This window comes from Phocoena phocoena, chromosome 11, assembly GCF_963924675.1.
Source record: "Phocoena phocoena chromosome 11, mPhoPho1.1, whole genome shotgun sequence".
NCBI lineage: Eukaryota > Metazoa > Chordata > Mammalia > Artiodactyla > Phocoenidae > Phocoena > Phocoena phocoena.
The window spans coordinates 35986841-36005801 of NC_089229.1; the positions used below are offsets into that span (position 1 = coordinate 35986841).

An 18961-nucleotide genomic window follows, 5' to 3' on the forward strand; every position below is an offset into this window, starting at 1 on the left:
GTTGTTCAAGTGTCAACTGTATCTTCTGTTATCAAATTAGTTCTTCTTCCCCACAGATTAAATGTCCCTGAAGGGCAGTCACGTGCCAGGGGCGGGGCGCGGTGGCAGCGAGTCCCCCGGTAGCCGGTAGCTGACGTCACGGCGGCGCTGGGGTCAGTTGACTGCCCGGCCGCCTCCGCCTCCACCTCCACAGCCGCTGCAGCCCCTGAGACTCGGCCGGACCGCTGTCGCTGCCGCCATGGCTCAGTACAAGGGTGCCGCGAGTGAGGCGGGCCGCGCCATGCACCTGATGAAGAAGCGGGAGAAGCAGCACGAGCAGATGGAGCAGATGAAGCAGAGGATCGCGGAGGAGAACATAATGAAATCCAACATTGACAAGAAGTTCTCTGTGCACTACGATGCCGTGGAGGCGGAGCTCAAGTCCAGCACCGTGGGTCTTGTGACCCTGAACGACATGAAAGCTAAGCAGGAGGCCCTGGTGAAGGAGCGGGAGAAGCAGCTGGCCAAGAAGGAGAAGTCGAAAGAGCTGCAGCTGAAGCTGGAGAAGCTGCGAGAGAAGGAGCGCAAGAAGGAGGCCAAGCGGAAGATCTCCAGCCTGTCCTTCACCCTGGAGGAAGAGGATGAGGCAGAGGCAGACAACGACGAGGAGCTAAAGAGGGAAGAGATCACAAAGAAGAGGAAACTGGGGAAGAACCCAGATGTGGACACGAGCTTCTTGCCTGACCGAGACCGGGAGGAGGAGGAGAATCGGCTCCGGGAGGAGCTACGGCAGGAGTGGGAAGCCAAGCAGGAAGAGATCAAGAGCGAGGAGATCGAGATCACCTTCAGTTACTGGGATGGCTCTGGGCACCGGCGTACAGTCAAGATGAAAAAGGGCAACACTATGCAGCAGTTCCTGGAGAAGGCCCTCGAGATCCTGCGCAAAGACTTCAGCGAGCTAAGGTCGGCAGGGGTGGATAAGCTCATGTACATCAAGGAGGACCTAATCATACCCCACCACCACAGCTTCTACGACTTCATCGTCACCAAGGCGCGAGGGAAGAGCGGGGCCCTCTTCAATTTCGACGTTCACGATGACGTGCGGCTGCTCAGCGACGCCACCGTGGAGAAGGACGAGTCGCATGCGGGCAAGGTGGTGCTGCGGAGCTGGTACGAGAAGAACAAGCACATCTTCCCCGCCAGCCGCTGGGAGCCCTACGACCCTGAGAAGAAGTGGGACAAGTACACGATCCGGTGATGTGGCAGCAGCGCGGCCCCAGCCCCTCCGGCTCCCTGCGGCCCCAGGATTCTGGGCTCCCGGCTCCCCGCTCCCGAGACGTGATGGGGCCTGCTCAGCCCCTGCCCCTGGCGCTATTGTTTACCGCTTTTCTCTTTTATGACAGAGATATACGCGTCAGAGCTGGAGCACCTGTTGTGCGTTTTTTTTATTTTTATTTTTTTTTATAAATTTATTTATTTTTGGCTGCATTGGGTCTTTGCTGCTGCACATGGGCTTTCCCTAGTTGCGGCGAGCAGGGGCTACTCTTCCTTGCGGTGTGCAGGCTTCTCATTGTGGTGGCTTCTCTTGTTGTGGAGCACAGGCTCTAGGCACATGGGCTCAGTAGTTGTGGCTCACTGGCTATAGAGCGCAGGCTCAGTAGCTGTGGCGCAGGGGCTTAGTTACTCCGTGGCATGTGGGATCTTCCTGGACCAGGGCTCGAACCCGTGTCTCCTGCATTGCCAGGCGGAATCTTAACCACCGTGCCACCAGGGAAGCCCTGTGCGTTTTATTTTAAAGATTTTTTTTTTTTTATTGAGCTAAAATTCACCATTGTGACTATTTGAAAGTGTACCATCCAGGGGTATTTAGTACATTCATAGTGTTGTGAATCACCCCGAAAGGAGACCCCACGTCCATTAGCAGCTGCCGCCCAGCCCCTCGCACCCCCTAGTTTGTCTGTATGGATTTGCCTGTTCTGGAAGTTTCACGTAAATGGAATTATACAATAAAAAAAAAAATGTCCCTGAAGGACATCTTGAAAGAAGAATAATGAGAAAGATGACACAGGACCGATTTAAATGAAAGCTAGATAACAGCAGCCCCTTGGAAACAATCCAAATAACTTGGTCTGGGAATAACTTGGATTCTCACATAAAGTATAAAATTGAGAGAGGCGGTATGACTAGGAAGCAGCTATCTGGCAGCCCTAACATTTCATACACTTTCAAAATGAAGAAACCACCAAGTTTCTTCTTCCATTTGAGAAATCAGTGTTTGGCTATCAGTTGGGCCCAGAATAAACTCTCAAAAAGACTGGGGTTGACTTCCATTTTTAGCAATATGTCAGACTAGTCCTAAGAAATCTTCTGGTACACAATACCTAAGAAGAGTGCACATGTGGTGACCTAGACGGGTGGGGTGGGGCGGTGGGGAGGGAGGTGTCAGAGGGAGGGGATATATGTATACATATAGCTGATTCACTTCGTTGTACAGCAGAAACTAACACAACATTGTAAAGCAACTATACCCCAATTTAAAAAGCAAACAAACCAAAAACCCTTAAAAATATTCACTGATGAGCTGGCAGAAAAATAAGGGCAATTCTTTGAAGCCAGAATTGTCAACAAAGTACAAACACATAAAGCCCTGAAGCACTAGAAATGGCATTCCCAAGGATTTGATTTTAACTGACCATAAGCCTGACTTAAGGCGAGCATAAAAAAAAAGTTTAGGTCCCCTGAAAGTTGGGAAGTCAGAATGGAGACCTCCACCTAATGCTGGACACCAGAAAAGCATTCAACTTTGCTGGATGTGACAGAAACAGTATTATATGTTGATCATAATCCTTTCTCTTCCTGGGCACAGGGGAAGGCCCGTTTTCCACCCTCCCCTGCAGTTTTTTGGGGACTGTGTGACAGCATTCTGGCCAGTAGGATGCGGGTGGAAATGATGTTCTCTATTTCCAGACCTGGCCCTCTAGAGGTAATGTATTCCACACAGTACAGTTTAAAAATGTGAGAGGACAGGCCACTCCACATCAGACCTGGCATGAGGAAAATAAACCTTCATTCTCTTAAAGCCACTGAAATTTGGGAGTTTACTTTCAACTACATTTAGTCTAATAATTTTGATTATTAAAATAATTGAACTAGGGAAAAAAAAAAAAACTTGCTCCACAGAGAGAAATAATTGGAATACCTGCCCTCAATAGGATAGGATGCTGAAATTAATACTCACAATTGTGTTGGGGGGAAAAAAAAAGAGTCCAAACAAAAATTAGAGTGGCCTCAAATTGTTAGAGCCCCCAGGTACGTTGCAGATGAAATACAAATTCTCTCTCTGCAAATAAACTTTAAATCTAGGATCAAATATTCTCAAAGATACAATTCCAGGATTCTTTTACAAATAAAAATAATAAAACACAGAAGGAGACAAGCCGCCGTGCACAAGAGAGCAGAAAAAGTAAACTGCCGAAGTAGAAATGCAAAAGCAACAATTATTAGAATTATCACAGGGATAATGTTTCTATTAATAAAATACCATATTAAATGCTACATTAAAATTGTAATTAAACAGTAACAGAGTTTCGAGATGTACCATGCAGATTTGGAAAGAACCAAATGTAATTTCTAGAAATAAAAATGTAATAATTGAATTTAGAAACTCCAGATTAGACACTAATTAAATTCTGAAGAGAGAATAAATGAATTGAAAAGATATAAAAATAATATTTAGAATGTAGCACAGAAAAAAAATATAAAAGAAGGGTTAAGAAAATAAGATAGTCATGTGTTCTAAAATATGTTTATAAAAGTTGACCTTAGTGATTGGAAGTAGAATCAAACAGAAACTCTGGAGATTTAAATCTCTTTGAATCAATTTAACAGCAGAACAGACAGAGTTATACAAAGAACTAGTAAGCTGGTGGGTAGGTCAGAAGAAATTATTCCTAATGAAACTTGGGGGAAACGATGCAAAATACAGACGAGAGTAAAAGATTTAGAACAAGTAGTGAAGCAATATAATAAACATTTCATTGGACTTCTAGGAAGCCTAGAGAGAAAGGGCAGAAGGAATATTCAGACATAAGAAAATTTTCCAGAATTGATAAAAGACTCCTATTCTAGATTCAGGAAGCAAAATACATCCTAAGCACAATAAAATAAATAAATCTATAGTCAGAGCCATCCAAGCAAACTGAAACACACCAAACGTAAAAAGAAGATTTTAAAGCCCATCAGAAAAATAGAACAACTTACAAAGAGCTTACATTTCACCAACAATATATTTCATAACAATGGAAGGCAAGAGAGTTGGATTAAATCTTCAAGAGAGAAAATTCAGTGTATACCCAATTTAACCATATTTCAAGAATTGTGGTGATTTAAAGACATTTCTATGCAAACATTTACTAAGAATATTACCACCAACAAACACTCCTTAAAGGAACTTCTAAAGAAAGTACTTCAAGAAGAAACTGACCCAGAAGCTAAGTTGTAATAAATAAATTCAATTCAAATAAATCATTGAAAGCTTGATTTTACCAAACCATAATATTAACAATGTTTAACTGATGTAGTTAAGAACTAATGACAAGAGTTCTGTTTTAAAATACGTCAGGACAAGAAAGCACTTTTGCTACAAAACTGCACAAAACCAGATAAGTCATAAATATCATATTTTAAAAGCATCAGAGAACTTCAGAAGCAACAAACTAAAATTCCAGAAAGAAGAAAAACTCCTTTTTGTGAGCAAGGATTTTTCTCTTTCTTTCTCCTGCAGACATTTTCTAACTCTGGGTGCTTGTGGAGGCTCTGGCTTGATCAACCAGACCCTTGGCTACAGAAAAGAGAAACTAGCAAAAATTTTAGTGATTCTGCAGGAGTAGTGGAACAAATTGGAAACCTGGGGGTTTTCAAACTCGCAACTGCTGCTCCTCGCAGAACATTTGCTAAGTTTTGGTGCTATACAGGAAGCTAAGAACTAGGCCAAAAGCTTCCTGAAGGCAAAGTGAAATCTCCAGAAGTCTTGTGGAAATAACCTAACTCAGATATACTACAGTCTTACCTTCAAGGAATTGGCCGTATTTTGAAGCAAGGTAAGCTGGAAGACTGAAGAGCTGGGCTGAGATCTCTGAAGGACATAGAGTTGAATTTTCTGCAGTCTTCCAAACTGGAGGAGACAGAGACTCACCGACTTAGAATCAAAACCCTTTGCAGGCAGAGAGGGAGCAGAGCAAACATGATGAGCAGGCGCAAAGCAGAAGTAGGCTGGGTTTACATAAAACAGAAACCCAGCCCCAATTTTAATTAACGTCTGATTGAATTCAGGTGCTCCAAGCCTCACTATTTACCAACAAAGGAAGATAACATGTAGAGCTTCAAGAGTTATAGCAGAATGTCACAAGGGAAGATCACATAATGTAGAGCCTCAAGAGTTATAGCACAATGTCCAACATGCATCAAGAAATTACTACAAGTGAGGAGACGAGAAACTATGACCAACTCTCATGAGCAAAGGAGAGGAGAGATGAGCCAGATACTGCAGTTAGCAAACAAGGTTAAAAAAAACAACGGAGAAAAAGAGAGGCAAAGTAGATCAAAGGGTGGAGAATTTAAAAGAGAATTAAAATCTATAAAAGAGAATGAAATGAACATTCCGTAAATGAAAGAAAGAAAATATCTGAAGCTAAGTAATTAATGAGTTGAACAGCAGACTGAACGCAGCTGAAAACGATGACTAGAACTAGGTGCTAGTGAACTAGAAATTCGTTTTTAAAAAACTGAAGCAAAAAAAAAAAAGGAAAGCACACACATATAAAAATGTACAAGACTGTGGGACATTGTCTTTGTTCAGGTACCCCAGAGAAAGGACTTTGATGAAAAGATTTGCATTCAGGACATTTAATAATGAGAGCTCTCCAGAAAAACATTGTTAGGAAGCTAAGCATGATTGAGCAGAGGGAGAAACTGAACTGAAATTCAATTACAAGAGAGGCCTTAGTCAATCCTGTAGAAGTTTTGGAACTGGGATGGCCCTTCAGAGATGTCCCAAATTGAGGCAAGGAAGCTGGGCATTTTAACCTCCATGTTGCACCTGTCACTGGATGCAGTATCCTCTGCGAAGGAGCCATAAACTTGGGCAAAGCTGCTCTCTTTGGCTGCCAGCCATGCCGAGCAGGGCCTCAGCTGTGAGTTGTCAGAAGTCAACATTCCTAGCGGCTGGGGGAATGAGCGAGGCATCTAGATTCACCAGAAGCTGGTTCCCCATAGCCTCTAGGATTACCCACACTTGGAGCTACCTGCTTCATATAAGTTCACCTCCCTGGAAACAACTCCAGGATTCTGGTTTATCTCTTTTCCTGTGTAAATTTGCAAGGACAAAGTTAGTGGACATATTACAGCCCTCACGATTGCAACAGTTCCTGGAGATATAATTGACATTCATTGTCTCTCTACTGACCATTCCAGATTCACTCTTGGCTATCCCATCTACTGGTTTAGGTGCTTTATGTGTGGGGTGACAAATACTTATTCTGAGCATCTGTTCACTAAGGCTTTCTCTAGCCGTGGCTGCTGCCCTCATCCATTCACCATCAACATTGGGCAAAGAAATGACAAAGGACACACACCTAGATCATTTGGGTGGTAAATATAGTCTCTTCCACCTTCATCGTGTAACAGAAGCTCTAACTTCACCTAAGGATTAGAGTCAATTACCCTTGCCAATAAAGTGACTTCTTGTCTGCTGGTCTCTTGGAATGAGAAACACAAAGTGATTAGATGGCAACCATGGAATAAAAGTTCTTAGGTCTGTGTCCCCTGATGGAAGCATTCCTTCCCTGGGAACCAGGCTCTCTATAAACTTAGAATTGGGGGTTCAGTTAATATAAAATCCCCAAGTAAATCATCGAGAGTGATGGTAAGTGAGGCCACTCCTGTTTCCAGTTCTTGGTTCTACTACTCAGGACAGAGCACCTTCTCATGGTTGCTAGTTAGGGTGTATGCTGTGTCCTGGAGGATGCGGCCCAATCCTTGTAGAATACCATCTTCCAGGCAGTACTCAGGTCGTACCCTTAAAGTCCATTCAACTGCTATAGCAGGTCAAAAATTTCTGGGTGGTTTGGAAGGTGATCGGACCATTGGATATCAAGTCATGTGCTCACAGCTACAGCTCCTCTGCTTTAGAGGGGTTCTTAGTATGAGGCACATTATATCACATATCTTCTCAGTGAATCAAACAACTATAAACCCTCATAGAAGGGTGCTGCCTAAGGCTCTCTGCAGGCAAGTTAAACAAACAGGAGTATGGAATACATGTCAGTTCCAGACAAATCACTGTCAAGACAAATCACTGACTTTCAAGATGTAAGGAATCTGGTGTACTCAATTTCCTACCAATTAACTCTTTGGTCTCCTCCAGGGATGGGGCCAGACTGAGGTACAACAATGGTCTCTTGCTGGCAGGTAAAACATTCATTCACCAGTAGCACCCTTGGTGAATGGGAGCCCATGCAGACCCCATCCTAGCCACCATTGCTATTTCATGTCTGAGCCCACTGTGCTAGTAGCAGAATGGTGGGTGACAGAGGTTGGCTGGCATCAAGATTTTTTTGTCTATTTTGCTGTTTAATGCCTACTGTGTCAGTTTTCCATGTATCGCCTCTTAGCTCTGAATGTCCCTTTCAATATACGCATGGTAACCAACAACAGATTCCTTTAAGATTCTCTCCTTTAAAATGAGCTTGATGTTAAGCTTTCTTGGTGCAGGGTGCTAGAGAAATCTTACAGGAAGAAGAGAATTCCTGGAATATTCAGTGTGGGCTGGGGGTCAGCAGTGTGAAGGGGAGGACTTCCAAATAGCCTACCCCAGTTATAGGCCTAGTGCATCGTCACTGCATTGCCTCAAAGCTATTTCAATTTTCATATTCTCTACCATAATCAACCCACAGCGAACTTGTTCACTTTCTCATCCCACCCTGGTTCACTATGTTGTGGCCATCATGCCAGTTGGCTCTGCTGAGTAGGATATAGCTGGCACCTTGGGAGATTATCAGTACCAGAAGGAAATAAACTCTATACCATTTCTGAGGCCCAGCATCTTCGTCAAATTTCTAGAGGTTCAATGATCTACAAAGTGCTAGGAAATTCCCTTTAAGAAAAATTGTTATACCCAGCTCCACTTAGCACTGAAGAAGAGTCATAATGTTTACTAGGCATTTTTGGATTTTGAAGGCAAAAGTCACATTTGAGTGTTCTGCTCTGATCCATTAAACAAGTAACCATAAGTCTGAGAGTTACGGGGCTTGAAGCAAAAGAAGACTCTACATTAAGTCTGACCATAGTGAAATGTGTTTATCAATTGCATTTTATGACCCAGCAAGTCCAATGATATTTAAACTGTCCAGGGCAAGGAGGGCTCTGTACAGAGCCTTTAGCCAACCCAAATAGGAGAATCACATTGCAAACCCCCAAGCAATAGAAGTAAAACCACATCCTCTTCTGCAAACAACAACTCTGCTTGCTACTAGGTCCTGGAAAAGACTGAATATCCCACCAGAGAGCATCCAGAGACCTTGAAACATGTCATGGACTGTTTTTTTAACTGATTTAGCAAGTTTTACTTCAGTCATGCAAGTCAGCAACTCAAAACCAAGTGGAAATGGTATAAAAGATGTCAAGCTAAAGCAAGTCTTCAAAGGCACAAGTAAGCTGAATGACCAGATGGCTCAGATGTCTGCAGCAACTAATCCTGTCGCATTGCCCCTTCTGCCTTAACCCACACTTACAGCCTCATAAGATTTCCTTACTGATCAATTGACAAGAAAAAGCATAGGCCAGGTTTACAGACAATATTAAGAAGATACCACAAGATATTACAGTAAAATGGTTTATGTTGATACAACAGAATACCATTCAACGGTGAAAATGAATGAACGGTAACTACATGCATCAAATAGATTCATCTAGGAAATGTAAATCGTTGAACTACTTTATGTAGAAGAGTATACTTAGTATAACTCCATTTATAAAAACTTCTAAGGCCAGAAAGCTAAAAATTAAAATATTTGGAGATCCATGAGAGAAAAGCAAGGCATGATTCATACAAAGTGTAGGATATGTATGCTTTTGTACATGTGGGGTGAGCAGTGGCGGTAATTCTGTCAGAGAAACACAGAGGCCTTCAAAGGTGTAAGGCCAACTGGCCCGAGGCAGGGGAACACAATCAGATTCACAGGTTGCATCAGAACGAAATTCTCCGCACCACCCAGTTCCAGAAACTGCCCTGGAGACATTCCGGACCACCCAGTTCCAGGAACTGACCTGGGGACTTTGAACCCCGGCCCAGCCTTCCCGCCTTTCGAGGGGCAGGACTAACGGTTCCCCAGGATACCCGAAAAGACCACCAAATAAGGAATACCCTGCGCCCTCCCAGATTCACCACACCCCTTTCCCTTCTTCCCCTATAAAATCTTGCCCAACCCTCTCCCGAGTGTGACTTCTCTGGCCCCTTTCTCTCGGACCAGTGAACGTCACCCGGGAGCGCTCCCTAATAAAGCTCACTTGAAGCTTTCCTCTGTTTCGCGGTGCCGTTTGTTAAGATCCGACCTTACAAAAGGAATTGGTGATGTTATATTTCATAAGCTTATGATGCATATATGAGTATTAATCTTATTGTCATTCTTTTTGCTAGTGGCTCTCAATCCAGGCTGCACTTTGGACTCATCTAAAGAGGTTAAAAAACCGAGAACAAAACTCCAAAACTCATGCCCTGGCACCGACAGATTTATCCTGAGGTGTTTGTGTTCAAAGGCTTTCCAAGTGATTCTAATACATAACTAGGTTTGAGAAACATTGCTTTGCACTCTTAATATACTCTTTTGTACTTTTTTTTTTTTTTTTTTTGCGGTACACGGGCCTCTCACTGTTGTGGCGTCTCCCATTGCGGAGCACAGGCTCTGGACGCTCAGGCTCAGCGGCCATGTCTCACGGGCCCAGCCACTCCGCGACATGTGGGATCTTCCCGGACCGGCGCATGAACCCATGACCCCTGCATCGGCAGGCGGACTCTCGACCACTGCGCCACCAGGGAAGCCCCTACTCTTTTGTATTTTTTAGAAGACCAAAGATACCGGAAATGAAACAATTCTCTACTTAGACTTGTTGTGATGTATTGACCCATCATGCTCCATGCTAGCCAGGTCATGTGTTAGTTTATTGGCCTTTAGAGACAAGCCACATAAATGTTCTCATGAGGTAATGACTATTCCCAGCCTAACTCAGTCAACCCCGTTTGCTCCTCTTTAATCATCACCTCATACGCTGATGAATTCTACCCTGGCTTAGCAAACTTCCTACATCAAAACACAGGCATTTTTCTTTGTGCTATCTAGGTATTCTCTGATTTTGTATGTTTCTCTTTTCTCTCTTTTATTATTTCACTTTTTCCTGCCTTTATGCCTTCAGGCTGTATCACTGTGGCTTTCTTCTTCCCTTGCTGACAATCCCATTTAGTGCTTTTTCCATTACTTTTCCTTCATGGAAATGTCTAAACATTGACTTAGGTCTCTTTCTAAATGAAGATTATTTTAGAAAGAAAAGAAGAGTTAAAATGCATTAACTAAGGACCTTGTCTTTTGAACTGGTAAAAGAAAAAAATAATTTAATGAGGATATTAACTCTGAAAGCCCTGCCTCAGGTTTTTCTCTACTTTTATAAGTTCCTAAAAATTATACCGAGTGGAATCAATGGCCAAAATCTTAAATGTCACTTCTTCAGCATGGTACTTTAATATCACTAAGAAACAGTATATTTTAAATATCCTTGAATCCAAATCAAAGATATCAAATGTATAAAAATGAAAGTATGATCATTTACGATGAAACTCAAAGAACTGAGCCCAATAAAATCAATACTACCTTTATTTTTATCATGTAAGCAAAGTGTGAACATTCAAGCTAATAACACATTGGGGAAATTTAAGACATGAAACATTTCAAATTCCCACTACTGAATGTGAGATGCTTAAATGTTAACGGTATGCTGAGAATAACTGCGATTTTTCACCAGCATTTTTGAGAACTATACTGGGATATTTCATAGCTTATGCAAGCTATTCCAAATGAAATATTTTTCCAACACCTGTGAAGGGCCACTTTGTCATCCTAAATATTTAATAAAAATAGAAATAGAATAATTTCTGAAATGGCTCTAATTTTTCAGATATTTTAATTTATTTTCAGAGTGCAAGCATCTTGAAAAGAAGGAAATATACAAGGTTTATTCAAATATTTATGACATTTTCCAAAACATTTTCTCAAAATATTTAATAGAAACAAAGGTTAGAGATCATAGTTTTCCAAACATAATAGCATAACAAGAAAAATACCAGTTGCCAAGAAACTAGAATAATTACCTAAAAGTAGTTAACCTTTGAGATAAGACTGATTCATTTAAGTATGTTTCAAAAGATTCCTAGCTTCCAGACAGGAAACTTGTATAGGTCAACATAGTCTTTTCAGGAATAAAACTAAGATTAGGCAATTAACCTTTTAATCCACTTACCAGTTCAAATTCCCTTCATTTTAAAGTTATACAGGCAGCACAAAGATAATTGTTGGAGTTTAAAAGAGTTTTTATGAAAGAGAGAGATTATGGTGGTATGTGTGTGTATATGTGTATGTATGTGTGTATTTTTTTTTTTTTTTCCTGCAGTATGTGGGCCTCTCACTGTTGTGGCCTCTCCCGTTGCGGAGCACAGGCTCTGGACGCGCAGGCTCAGCGGCCATGGCTCACGGGCCCAGCCGCTCTGTGTCATGTGGGATCTTCCCGGACCAGGGCACGAACCTGTGTCCCCTGCATCGGCAGGCGGATTCTCAACCACTGCGCCACCAGGGAAGCCCTAAATATACATTTTTTATGAAGGCTGAAATTGAGGTAATTATTTTTATGCCTCAATAATTTAAGGTGGTGTTGAGTATTATATCCTGGATTAAAAAAAATTATATATATATATATAAACATTACACTTGGATAAACAAAAATACCTACTTAATTACCTAGTAGAATCCAGTGAGATACCTACAAAGATGACCTAGGGCAGAACTAAAGCACACAGTGTATTCTTGGAAGTGGATGTGAGAAGAAGGTGAATATATCAAATAGTGTCAGCAAGGAAGTGTCAGAATCTTTATGCTTCTATACAATTGGGGATATTTGCTTTTAGCTTAAGTAGACCTCAAACAGGTACATTTCAAACTAAAACAACTTTTAAATGTCCAACTTTTTCTGATAATCTAGAGACTAAAATTAGCTTAAACAACTAGAATATTGACTATCTCACATAACATGGCATCCAGAGGAGAAGCAAACTCCAGACTGGTTGACTCAACAGCACAATTACATTTTTTAAGGCTCAGTTTGGGATTTATCTTTTTCTCAACCTTTCAGTAGTTCCATCCTTCATGTTGTCTTCATGTTAGGGCTCATAGTAAGGTGGCTGCATAATTTCCAGGTGCTGGATCCAGATCCAGCAACATGCCTACAAAGAAGGCTCTTTTAAGAGTAAGAAATATTTTCCCTAGAATACTCCAGAACTTCTAACATTTCATGAGACAGAATGGTCATATTCTTTTTGGAACAAGTCACTGACAAGGGGTAATTTAATACCATGTGGCTAGCCTATTCATTTGGGGTAGGGATGTTGGGGAGAAAACTCTAGTATTTACTACATATTTCAGCACATATGGTATTCATTATTTCATTTATTTAATAAATACTTCTCATCTTAGGTGCCTATTATGTGTCACTAGAGATATAGTATTAAACAATGCAGTCATTGGTTTGATCTCATGCAGTTAACAGTCTAGCTGGAAAAGTAGATAGTTTTTAAATTTTTAGAAATAATTGAATGACTAAATTTTTAAAAATACTGTTGGATCTAACAAAATATGGATAAGATATATATGTGAAAAACAATCAAGCTCTGCTAAAAAAAAAAAAAAAAACTCAACGAATTAAATAAATGGAGAGATATTCCACGCTCATGTATAGCAAACTCAGTACTGTTAAGATGTCAGTTCTTCCTAACTTGATCTACAAATTCAATGTAATCCCAATCAAAATCTCAGTAACTTATTTTGTGGATACTGACAAACTGATTTTAAAGTTTATATGGAGAGTAAAAGACCCAAGTAGCCAACACAATATGAATGGAGAATAAACTCGAGCACTGACACTACCAGACTTCAAGACTTATAATAAATCTACAGTAATCAAGACAGTGTGGTATTTGTGAAAGAACAGACAAATAGATCAATGGAACAGAATAGAAATCTCAGAAATAGATCCACATATAGTTAGTTAACTGATCTCTGACAAAGAAGCAAAGGCAATATAATGGAGCAAAGATAGTATCTTCAACAAATAGTGCTAGAACAACTGGACATCCATATTGCAAAAAAGTGAATTCAGACACGGACCTTATACCCTTCTCAAAAGTTAACTGAAAATGGGCCACTGACCTAATGTAAAACACAAAACTATAAGAACCCCTAGAAGATAATATAGGAGAAAACCTAGATGACCTTGAGTATGACAATGACTTTTAGATACAACACCAAAGTTGTGATCAATGGAAGAAATAATTGATAAGCTGGACTTCATTACAATTAAAAACTTCTGCTCGGGCTTCCCTGGTGGCGTGGTGGTTGAGAATCTGCCTGCTAGTGCAGGGGACACAGGTTCGAGCCCTGGTCTGGGAGGATCCCACATGCCGCGGAGCAACTAAGCCCGTGAGCCACAACTACTGAGCCTGTGCGTCTGGAGCCTGTGCTCCGCAACAAGAGAGGCCACGATAGTGAGAGGCCCGCGCACTGCGATGAAGAGTGGCCCCCACTTGCCACAACTAAAGAAAGCCCTCGCACAGAAATGAAGACCCAACACAGCCCAAAATAAATTAATTAATTAAAAAACAAAAATCAAAAAAACTTCTGCTCTCCAAAAGACAGTGTCAACATAATGAGCAGATAAGCCATAGACTGGAAAAAAAAAACTTGCAAAAGATATATCTGATAAAGGACTGTTATGCAAAATATATAAAGGATCCCTAAACTCAAGAATAAGAAAACAAACATCCTGTCTAAAAAACGGGCCAAAGAGTAGCAGACACCTCACCAAAGAACATATATAGTGGCAAATAAGCATTTGAAAAGATGCTCCACATCATATGTCATCAGGTAAGTTAAAATTAAAGCAATTAGATACCATTATATATGTATTAGAATGGCCCAAATCCAAAACACTGACAACATTAACAACTCATGAGGATGTGGATCAATAGAAACTGGAATGGAAAATGATACAGCCACTTCAGAAGAGGGTTTGGCACTTTCTTACAAAAGCTAAACATCTTACCATACAATCCAGCAATCAGTCTCTTTGGTATTTAGCCAGATAAGTTGAAAACTATGTCCACACAAAAACTTGCACACTGATATTTATAGCAGCTTTATTCATAATTGTCAAAACTTGGAAGTAACCAAGATGTCCTTCAGTAGGTGAATGGATAAAAAGACCCCAGTACATCTGGACAAGAGAATATTATTCAGCACTATAAGGAAATGAGCTATCAAACCATGAAAAGACACGGAGAAATTTTACATGCCAATTACTAAGTGAAAGAAGCCAGTCTGAAAAGGCTACATGCTGTACGATTTCAACCGTATGACATCTGAAAAAGGCAAAACTATGGATCTAGTAAAAAGAAAAAAAAAAAACAAGTGGTTCTACGGGTTGTGAGAGAGGGAGGAATGAATAGTCAGAGCACAGAAGATTTTTAAGGCAGTGAGACTACTTTGTTCTGTAGGATATTAGGCTGGATACCTGTCATTATACATTTGCCAAAACACATCGAATAAAGAGTAAACCCTAATGTAAACTATGAACTTTGGGTGAGTATGAACAATATAGATTGTTCATGGATTGTAACAAATGTACCACTCTGGTTCAAGATGTTGATAGTGAGGGATGCTGTGCATATGTTGGGGCAGGGGGTATGTGGGAACTCGATACTCTCTACCCAATTTTTCTGTGAACTTAAACCTGCTCTAAAAAATAAAGTCTATTTTCTGACCCCCCCGACTTCAATCAACTAAACCTCGGACACTGTCAACCTTTGCCTCAATTCTATGCTGAATTTTCCTCTGCTCAGGCCCCTTCATGAATATGCATGTACCCTTAGCTTAAAACTTCCCCAATTTTGCTGTTTGGGGAGACACTGCTTTGGGAAGTGTTCTCCTTACTTGATGCAAGTAATAATAAATCCTTCCTTCTCCCTACCTTTGGTTTGGTTGTGCCTACTGGTTTGACACTCATCAAGAAGCGAGCCCAGTTTTCAGGTAACAGCTAGGAGAATGATGTCACATAACATATGCTTACTAAAGGTTTAGAATGAATAAATGTCAAGCCTTATGCTACTTGCTACAAATAGAATGGCAACCAATATAAATACAATCCCTGCTTTCAGGGAGCTTACGATTGAGAAGATGAATAATAAAATAGGAAGCTACCCTACAATAAGTGTGGCAAGCTGTATGTTAAAGGGAATATAGTGTGCAATGCTTTTATTTATTTATTTTTATCTTATCACTTTTTTGGGGGGTCAGAGAGTTTGCAGTTTGCATCGTTCTATGAATTAACGGTAATGACTATTGTTACAGTTGACCCCCAAATGTTTGAAGGTCCATATTATTAAATCACTTGTTGCCTTCCCTATTTGAGATTGTTCTCACCTCCACATTCCATGTCAGTGTTGTATATACAACACTCCAGCCATGCAATAGACTTACAATTAACTGGTTTCTCCACTGGTGACGTCTAGGCAATAACATTACTGATGGAGATATTACAGAGGCCAGTTATAGAACTAAAATAAGCCTGGGGTTAGTTTCTACATGCATGATTCACATTCATTCAGTTGCTACTATCATTTTCATATCTTCAATTTGATTATAAACTTCCTCAAATCACTGTGACTGGTATATATCAGTGGCCTAATTAATATTTGGTGAATAAATGGACTGAAGTTCTATTGGTATCACACTGTAAATACCTCCCAAGGACAGGTGAACTGGATTCAATTCTCTTCTGTCATTAAGCACTCCATCAAGGAATAGTGTAATGCCTGAGTAGCCGAATTTGGCAAGTGTTTAATCCTACACTGTTGGCACAATCCTTTGGCTGTGTTCCAGTACTATGTTCTTCTAGCAAGCTTAAAATCAGTAATAGGGGCCTTCCCCGGTGGCGCAGTGGTTGAGAGTACGCCTGCCGAAGCAGGGGACGCGGGCTCGTGCCCCGGTCCGGGAGGATCCCACATGCCGCGGAGCGGCTGGTCCCGTGAGCCATGGCCGCTGAGCCTGCGCGTCCGGAGCCTGTGCTCCGCAGCGGGAGAGGCCGCAGCAGTGAGAGGCCTGCGTACCGAAAAAAAAAAAAAAAAATCAGTAATAGGAGGGTTAGTTCTGGAATCTTCTCAATCCTTAAATTGAAATTGACTGCTCTGTAATAAAAAAAAGTCACCTTTGTCTACTTATTTATATACCTTTTAGGAAACAATGCTTGAATGTGTGTATTTTGTATGCATAGTATCTATAGAATTTACAACCATCTTTGCACATGGACAACAGTTTCTTGTAGAGACATTCAATGTTTTTTCTTGTTTCCACAGAAAATCTGTGCCCCAGTCTCAGACTTTTTTTTTTTCTTGCTTCATGACACTGTTTAGAACACTGAGGATGTTTGCCATGATAAGAGGATTCCAGCAAGAACTTGTCATAAGCAATTGCATGCCGTTTGGTTGAGTATGAGGTTGTGGGTGTGGATTTTGTTCTTGACATAATGTCTCTGCTAAATTACTGACAGTAGTTTGTGGCTGTTCTGATTGTTCAGGAATATCAAGCCCTGACATATATTCTACTCTTTTTGATGTCTAGAGACACACTAATTACTTTCTAACTGATTCTTTCCCTTTCAGACTCATTTCTTGTCTCAAACCAGCTCTGTTATTTCCTTACTCATCCCTCTGTTCCTTATTCTCTGCCTTAAATGTACTTTCTTTCCCAAAAGAAAAGAGATTTTTTTCTTTTATGTTTTTTCCTTATGATTCCACAAAGAGCAAGTACTATGAAATACTGTTTTCCAAGAATAACCTAAGGATGAGTCCGTCCATGGCTCAACTGATTTGAACCAGAAGTTCCATCCTTCTTATTTTCTTATATGTGAACTTCAATGGATAGTTTCCTTGGGAAATCTCATTTATTTTTTCTGACATTTTTCTTGAACTCCTTTGGTGCTAAAAGGTCTAATAATAATATAAATAATAATTACAGTTTATCTTTCATCTATACTTTTAACAGAGAGTATCTGACAAGTAAGCACATGTGCATATATTTCTTTGAAATTTTAATACAGTTTGTATTTAGTTTTAGGAGCAATTGCCCTTTTAAAAATATTTGCATAGTACTTTCCTAACTGTAGAATTCGTTTTTGTAATATCTGCTAGATCAATGTTCATCAAACTTTAACGTACATATGAATCACCTAGGGATCTTGTTAAAATATAGATTCTGATTCAGTAGGCTTAAGGAGGGCCTGAGATTCTGGATTTTTAACAAGCTTCTGGAGGATGCCAATGTTATAGTATGCACTGCTCTTTCAATGGCAGAGTGCTAGATAATAAAAGCTAAAAAAGAGCAAAGACCTTGACATCTTTGCTCATCAACATATCTGTTTTATCTACTGTAAGGTCTATTACAAGCTTGGTTTTAAATAAATATTTATTAAGAGAATAACGAGCTCCCCAAATCATCCACACAGCACTGGGAGAGAGTGAGAGCAAACACTATGTTCCAACTTTACAGAAGTTCCAAAAAGTAAAGTGATCTGTCAGAACCATAGCTTAATCCGATTGTGCTATTAACAAAGGATAGTAACTGCTTCATTTTCCAGTGTCTGCTTACTTAATTTTTCCTTAGAAGACGCCAGAGTTTCCAGTGATTTTGGAGTACATAACTCTGCATTTGATTTCCATGAGTTGCGGATGAAGTCGTCTAGGAGGAAGCTAATTTATCTTTGAAGTGCTTTTATATCCACTCATGTGGTCATGTATAAAAGCCCTTGTAAAACTCTGCATGGATTTTCCCAGAGACCATTTGAATGGTAAAATTGGGGAATATCTTTTAGGAGGGATGAAGATTTAAGATTCCAATTGAAAAACAGGATTCTTTTAGCATGACCCTGTCACTCCTCCTAAAAAAATTCACAAAGTACAAAAATTCAAGGATATAATCACCTTGTTAAATTTGGAACTGCAAAAACAATGTTATCAGGAAAGAACATGAAGCTCTCCCATCAAGGTTGTGATTTAGGGGCTACTAGCAGTAACTTCTGGAGCAGTGGGAGAAAATCATTTTCAAATGCTGGAAGCCAATTAACTGTAATGAAATATTGTGGAATAACAATCAGTAATTCTACTTCAAAGTATAGTAATGGATGGAAAATAAACTTTCCAAAGACGCACATTCATTGTGCAGTTCTTTAAAAGACCACTTTAATTGTCAGGTCGTTTTTGATTCAAGGTGTTCTAAAACATATTTTAGCAGGAATTCTGACAGCTGGGGAAAATCCACCTGCTGAGTTACTACTTTTTAATTACCCCAATAAAGAACAAAGTAGAAAGCATGACAAACTTAAATAGAAAAAGTGAATTTAAAGTTAAGAGAGATATTACTCATGCGTTCTCAAGTTAACTTAGCTCTCCCGTGTATGAGAGAGGAAAACGATGTTTATTATTCACAACTCTTCCTAATTCTTTTCCTCTCTAAGGAGAATAGATCTTAGGGAAACTCATTTGCCCTCCTGAGTAGAGTGACAAGTAGCGATAATTTTGGAAAATGAAGGGGAGACAGGAGGTAAGAAGAAAAATAAA

General features: G+C 40.3%; 1 protein-coding gene across 1 annotated transcript; it reads left to right on the top strand.

Annotated features, from left to right (window-relative positions):
- The first annotated feature begins 238 nt into the window (after positions 1 to 238).
- On the top strand, positions 239 to 1237 carry LOC136131252 (protein FAM50A). The gene has a single exon (XM_065888046.1). The coding sequence runs from the start codon at positions 239 to 241 to the stop codon at positions 1235 to 1237; it is 999 nt and encodes a 332-aa protein (XP_065744118.1).
- The last annotated feature ends 17724 nt before the right edge of the window (positions 1238 to 18961 follow it).

Excerpts from the sequence above, each read along its gene's own strand:
- LOC136131252 (XM_065888046.1), top strand. The coding sequence starts at position 239 with ATGGCTCAGTACAAGGGTGCCGCGAGTGAGGCGGGCCGCGCCATGCAC.